General features: G+C 42.7%; 1 protein-coding gene across 1 annotated transcript; it reads left to right on the plus strand.

Moving 5' to 3' along the window:
- The first annotated feature begins 5,359 nt into the window (after positions 1-5,359).
- On the plus strand, positions 5,360-6,292 carry LOC101432864 (olfactory receptor 2M3-like). Its single transcript, XM_004476709.2, has one exon. The coding sequence runs from the start codon at positions 5,360-5,362 to the stop codon at positions 6,290-6,292; it is 933 nt and encodes a 310-aa protein (XP_004476766.2).
- Positions 6,293-7,633: the final 1,341 nt, after the last annotated feature.

Genomic DNA, 7,633 nt, shown 5'->3' on the forward strand with positions numbered 1-7,633 from the left:
GTTGGGTATATGGGAATCCCCTGTATTTAGTATGTGACTTTTCTGTAACCTAAACCTTCTTTGAAGGCAAAATGAAAAAAGTAAGACACTGGGGGAATAAATGGAAGAAAATGTTACTGTATATGTGGACAACAGATCTTACATTGATTAAAGGCAAAATGTCAAAAAAATGTTTAAATGTTTTTTCATTAGTTTCTATTATCTCAAAAAATTATTTTTAAAATTCTTTTTGTGTTTTATTTCTTATTTTTAAAGCTACCATTATTATTGCATTTTCTTATTAATTGTATTTGGCTATTTTATTGGCTTTATTTTTGAAGAAGTTTGGATCACAGAAGGGTTACAACTATGGCAGGGGAGGATCATTGGTGCAGCGTTGTCAGTGGTGGGGAATACATGGGAGGAGGCACACCTGGGCATACATATAAGGCATATAAATGTGTTCAAATGTTCGCTGGGCATTTTCACATTCTCTAATAGAACACCAAGAATCCCCCGAGTAGAGGGCAATGACTAATGAAGGAGGATGGTCCATCGGGGGCCCTTGATATTGATGACTGTCTTATGAACCTTTACTCTTGAAATGGAAACTTAGCCTAGTATTATAAGGTGCCTAAGAGTTGCCTTCTGGGAGCCTCTTTGTTGCTCAAATATGGCCTTTCTCTAAGCTGAGCTCAGTCTATAAATACATTAACGTCCCCCCAGGATGGGACATGATTCCCCAGGATGAGCCTCCCTGACATTAAGTGATGACTACCAAGCACCAAGTAGTAACTTGAAAAAGACCTTGACTGAAGGGGAGAAAAGGTAAAGACAAGTGTGTCTATATGGCTAAGAGACTTCAAAGTGAGTCGGGAGGTCATTACAGAGTTTATGCTTATGGATGTGTCAGCTGGATCTCAGACTGCCAAAGTAGATACTTCCCCACATAGTGGGGCTTCTGAGGGCTCTGAAGATATCCAAACACTATAGTCAGGACAGATAGCGCAGGCATTTGGTGCCTTATCAGTGGACCCTACTTTGGAATTTATGCTGCCCTGTGTGACAGAGTTGGACTCAGTTTTGGTTTTCCTACACACGACTCTTCTGTTCTTCTATTTGAACCTATAATTAGTAGTAGAGCTGATAGGCATATGTCCAAGAGACTTGAATCTTTGGGCTGTCCATGTGCCAGTCTGGCCCTGAATCTCAACAGAGTTGCAACGCCTGCTGTCCAGTTCACTGGTATTGCCCAGGACAACTAACAAGGGGGTGATGTTGAACAACTACCACACTAAGGAACTGAATCTATAACTGCAAGCAAGAGAGTCCCATCCATTGGCCCTAATGGATCACAGCCCCCTCTCAAACAGAGGGAGAGAGGACATCACCATCCCAGAATCCTCAGGGTTGGGAAATGAACTATGGGCTAAAGTAGACTTACTGGTATTCTACTATAGACTTATTGTGATTCTAGCAAAGGAAGAAATTATATCACTGTTGTAGTGGCAGTGGCCACTGGAGGTTCTGAAGGCAGGAAGAGAGGAAAACAGGTATAATACAGGCGTATTTGCAGGACATGGGAATTGTCCTGAATGATGCTGCAGTGACAGATACAGTCCATTACATATCTTGCCATAACGTACAGAATTGGGTGGGAGAGAGTGTAAACCACAATGTAAACTTTAAACTATGCTTAGTGGCAATGCTCTAGAATGTGTTCATTAATTGCAATGAATGTACCTCAGTAATGAAGGATGTTGTTAATGTGGGAAAATGTGGGAGATGTGGGGAGTGGGACATGTGGGAATCCCCTATATTTTTTATGTAACATTATGTAATCTAAGTATCTTTTAAAAAAAATAGGTGTGATATGGGAGCATTTTCAGGACACAGGAATTGTCCTGAATGATGTTGCGGTGACGGTTACAGGCAATTATATATCTTGTCATAACTTAGAAAAATGTGGCAGAGAGAGTTTAAACTATAATTAAACTATAATCCACACTTAGTGGCAGTGCTCTGATATGTGTTCATTAAGTGTAACAAATATATCACACTAATGAAAGTTGTTGTTAATGTGGGAAAGTATGGCAAGGGTAGGGAGTGGGGCATAAGGGAATCCCCTACATTTTTATGTAACATTTATGTAATCTAAGTGTCTTTTTAAAAAGAAAAAAAAAGAAAAAATACTGCCCAACTTATTTTATTAGACAAGCTTTACCCTGATATCATAACTTGGAAAGAATATTGCAAGAAAGAAAAATTACAAACCAAGTTCCCACATGAATAGAAACGAAAATCCTAAACAAAACATTAGCAACTTAAATCCAATAATAATAAGAAGGATCACTAACAGTGGGGTTTATTCCAGAAATGTATAAATGTTTTACCATTTAAACATCAGTCATTGATATTCACATGTGTAAGTGCTCAATAATTTGTTGAATGAACAGTGAACAACGAATGAGTATAAGACATCAATTGACTACAATGTTCTCAACAACTGACCAGGCTCCACTTCCTCTCATCCATAGCAAATCTCCTAGATAAGATGTTCAGATATCAGATATGTCACAAGAGAAATATTCACTCTTGACAGTGTTGATCCTGTTCTCTCCCAGCCCACAATGGGTGCAGTGAGGATAAAGACTCTCTCCTCAGGAAAGTGTATAAGTGAGTATGTCAGGGAATATCCCACAGGTACATCCTTCCTTCTCTTAGGTGGAGTCTGGGGTGTTTTTTAGAGCCAGGGCTATAGGGAATGAACTTTGTCCTGGAGTAAATTAATTAATTTTAGCTTCTTCCTTGGGGTGGAACGTCTCTCTCTTCCCCAGGCTCATTATGTGCTGAGCTGGGTGTCCCAAGACATCTACTCTGTAACTAGAGGTATAAACCTGGCACATAAGCTCATCATCATTTTTTAAGAAACAAAAAAAGATCTTGTATAGTTAGAGTTTTTCATTTTTATTTGGTGCCATGCAGTTGTGGGGAGAGTATGTGTAGGAGCCTTCCCCAGTACACCACTTGCTCACACTACCCTGAGGATTGGACTTTTGCATACTTCTTGGCTCTGACATATCCTGGGTGCAGTGGTAGGTGAACTGTGAGGATTTTATGGGGGTGGTATGTGCTGAAAGGGGTGAGAGAGGACCTGATGGATGAGGGACTGAAGGTGACCAGGAAGTGGGAGAAGTAAGTCTAAATTCAGGCTAGATATGGAGAAACTTCATTGTTGCCAACTGACAAGGGTTGTCAGCATGGGAGACCAGGAAAATGGCAATCCTAGGTTTTTAGAGCAAAATTTCTGTTGTTCTTCCATTCTTCAGTCTCTGGATTGAGTTCCAAAGCAGTTGGGCAGACCTGTTGATCCCTTGCCACACGGGTGCCCATCTTGCTCTGGTGTCCGTGGTTATGTTCCTTGTTTTGCCCTGTACTGATCTCAGAATGTACCTTCCTGTACTGTGCTGTCTTCCTTTATTGGCTATCTCTGTAACTCTCTAGGTCCTAAGCTTTTCTATCTTTTTCCATGACCTTCTGACTCTAAAAGATTTTCTCACTGTTGCCAAAATAAGAGTGAAGATATACACACAGGTTGCTCTATACAGTGAGTGTGAACCTATTTCCTTTCAGAATCACCTGAGGAGCATTTTAAAAACAAAACATACTTGACAGGACCCTATCACAGACCTCGTGAATCAGAAACTCAGGGATGGTACAAGGCATATGCATTTCTAACATCTTCTGGGATATCCCAGACAAAACCATGACTAAGAATCATGACAACAGGACCCTAAGCTGCCTCTGTGTATCTTACTCTTGCTTCTTTCTTTCTCTTCATCAATATCCTCCTGCCACTAACTGTTGCAAAATTCTTTATCTCTCTTTGACAGTTTTTCCAGTTTCCATTCCATGACATTCTTGAATTCTGAGTGTGACACCACAAAAGCCAGAACCACATTCTCTCACAAAGCAACTCCAGAAGCCCACAATTTGTGGAGGGAGCACTGTCCCATTCCTTCTTTGTAAATTCATTAGTATGTATTGATTGCCTACTGTAGGCTAGGGCACCGTACGAGGTGACTAAATTGTACAATTGTGAAGCAGGCATGCCCCCATCCCTACCTCATATACCCCGCAGTCTATGCAACAGTGGGATGGACAGTTGGGAGGTCCAGAGAGGCATTTCTGAGGTTCCACATGAGTGGCATTTGACAGTGAATTTAGTTCTGCCACAGTGCCTGTCACCCCCCTCTCCCTTCTCATTCTTCTCTCTCTTGAATTCCCAATACTTCACTTCTGTGTAACAAAGAATTTAACTTCACCACAAAAGAGATCTGGCCTTTGTCTTTGGCTTCTGGGAGGTAATCTTTAAATGCTTGGAATATCATAACTGATAGGAGTGTCTTTGCCTGCCTATGGACTTTGGGTCACACTGGGTAGTCTAAGATTAAGATAGGGGTTGGCTGCACAAGACAGTCCTAAGACAGGTGCTGGCCACACCAGTAGTGACAATCATATTTAGGGTGGTCCTTTGAGTCCTGTGATATCAGCTTGACTGGAGTGGCTGGAGACTGGGTTCAGCTATGTGACAGTTGACCACAGAGCCCCAAAAAGACCGCGTACACCAAGACTTAGATTTGCAGCTCTGGTTGGCAATCCTGTACTCTGTATTGTCACATAGAGATGCTGAGAAAGTATTGCTGTCTTGACTCCACTTGAGAGGACATCTGGAAGCTCTGCATTTGGTGCTTTCTTGGACTCTGCCTTTTATGCTTCTTCCCTTGACTAATTTAAATCTTTGTCCTTTAGCTGTAATAAACTGTAACTGTGAATATAGCAGCTTTCAGTGAGTTCTCTTAGTCCTTCTAGTAAATTATCAAAACTAAGGGTAGTATTGGGGTCCCTCTGAGTTTGCAATTGATGTCAGAAGTGAGGGTGTTACTGTTCTGTAACTTCTCAGTTGGCTAAGCTTTCAAACCCTCACTCTTAAATCCAGGCCCCCCTTCTTTAATCTTAAATCTACACTTAACCATCTGCCACAAAAAAAAACTCCTCTCCTTTTTTGCATTTCCTGATTCCTCCTGCCTCTGTGCAACTGCTCCCTCCAGTCTTTCAAGAGAAAAAGGATCAAATCTTGCTTGATAACCATTGAGGGCAGCTGAGAGAAAATGGATTTTCCCTGCAGAAGGAGAGGGTGGGACCCTCATCAGGGGGCTAGGCTCTGTCTTTTAGAAGAAATGGAAGACTGGTATTTTCCCTGTATGCAAGATATTGAGGGTCAGGAACTAGGATCTCATTGTATGTTCAACCTTTCCACCACAGCCCAAGATGATATGCTGTTTTTTCTGTTGGTTGTTTTTTTCTCAGGGTCACCACCATGGAACTCTGGAATCACACCTCTGTAATGGACTTCATCCTTTCAGGCCTGTTCAGTCACTCACCATATGACTTCTTCCTCTTTGTTCTTGTCCTCCTGGCCTCCACTGTTGCCCTGGCTGGCAACATCCTCTTCCTCCTCCTCATCCAGACCAGCACACACCTGCACACCCCTATGTACTTTTTCCTCGGTCAGCTCTCCATCATGGATTTGACCATCATGTGCACTGTGGTGCCAAAGATGGTGGCCAACTTCCTCTTGGGCCATAAGTTCATCTCTTGGGGAGGCTGTGGGGCTCAGATCTTCCTAGTGGTCATGGTAGGAGGAGCTGAGTGCTTCCTCTTAGCAGTCATGGCCTATGACCGGTATGTGGCAATATGCCACCCACTGCGGTATCCAGTGCTCATGAACTGGAAGGTCTGCTTTCTCCTGTCCATAGCATCCTGGATGGGTGGGGTAGCAGACAGTGTGATTGATGTGGGTGTGGTCTTCAACTTCCCTTACTGTGGCTCTCGGGTGGTGGACCACTTCTTCTGTGAGGTCCCTGCACTGCTGCGTCTTTCTTGTGCTGACACCTCGCTCTTTGAAGACCTCATCTGTGCTTGCTGTGTAGTCATGCTGCTAATGCCTCTTGGAGTCATCGTGGCATCCTATGCCCGAGTCCTCACAGCTGTGATTAGGATGCCCTCCACTGAGGGAAAACAGAAGGCCTTGACCACTTGCTCCTCCCACCTGGCAGTGGTGGGTCTCTACTATGGGGGAGCTATTTTTAGCTACCTGCAGCCATCCTCATCTAGGACACCAGCTGGAGACCGAACCACCTCCATCTTCTATACCATCCTCACACCAATGTTCAACCCACTCATTTACAGTCTGAGGAACAGAGAGGTGAAAAGGGCCCTGAGGAAAATGCTGGGGAGAAGAGGGGTGTAGGCACTCCAATCATCCTGGGGATTTGTCTGTCCTCCCCTGTTCTTCCTATTCCTCTGTCAACTCTGAGGCTCTATATTCTTCCTCTTTTATCATTGGGTCTCTCTGGCTGGGTGGGGCATGGCAGAGTAATCTGAAAACCTTTAAGATGCTGTGAAGGAAGATGCCACTTGATCAGCTTCACAATGAATCCTCTTTCCATTGATCTCCCCTATTTCCATGGAACCAAGACCATTGTAAAGTTTTAAAACCAGGAGATACATTGTTTACATTCACCTAGGGTTGGTAGGGGTAGCCATTCAGAATTGTATGTTTAAAGTGAGTGAAGAAGGATAACCAATTCAGAACTCAGCTTGGCTCATTTGGGCACTGAAATATGGGGCAGTGCTGAGAGTCAGAGTCTGAAGTAGGAAATGTGAGATCTTGGGGAAGGTTACATCTCTCTCTGGACTTCACTTTATTCATCAGTATGATGATCTCTACTGGTAAAATAAGTCTAACATCTGGCATTTCTAAACACACATCAATTATTTTTTGAGCCTTACTACTACTGCCTGTGACAGAAATTCCGTTTTTATGTATTTTACATTTTTTGCAACTTAAGGAGCTTCGTGCCTTCCCATGTATTTTAAATATGAGTTTCAAAGTATAAAATCTTAAAGAAAAAGAGGTAGAAAATTGTTATAGTCTTCCTTTCAGCTTAGCACCAGTGCATCACCCCAAGTGCTCGACGGGTTTTAGGGGAGCAGATTGAGGCTTTATCATTGAGACCAAAGTGGAAGTTTTAATATCTGAAATAATCTGTCTCTCTTTTTAAAGTTGTTATTGTAGTAACATGTATGTAACTCAATGGCTCCTATTTTAACCACTTTCAAGTGTACAATTCAGTGGTAGCAATTACATTCATGATATTGTGCTACCATCAACAATATCCTTTACCTCCAGTTTTTCACTACCTCAAATAGAAACTCTGCACCCATTAAGGAATAACCCCTCCTTCCTCTCCTCAACCCTCATCTCCAATCTGAGACCTACTATTTGTCTCTATGAAATTTGCTTCCTCTAGGTATGAGAAATAATCTGTTGAACCTTGTCTTCTACAACGATTCCCTTGAACACGTTGGATCAAAACGTTATGCTTGATTGTGCAATTGTACTGCTCCTAAGACTCACATTCATTTCCTGAGCGCCTGTGAGGGTGTCCAGCTCCTTGGGGCAGGGCTGGGGTAAGGGCACACAATGATGAAGGAAAGAACATACTCCAGCCCTCAGAGAGTTTAGAGTCAGGCTGAGGATAGGAAGGAGTGTTCCAGGCAGAGGGCATTGTTGAGCAGAGGCTGAGCG

Source organism: Dasypus novemcinctus, chromosome 2, assembly GCF_030445035.2.
Source record: "Dasypus novemcinctus isolate mDasNov1 chromosome 2, mDasNov1.1.hap2, whole genome shotgun sequence".
In the NCBI taxonomy this organism is placed as follows: Eukaryota; Metazoa; Chordata; class Mammalia; order Cingulata; family Dasypodidae; genus Dasypus; species Dasypus novemcinctus.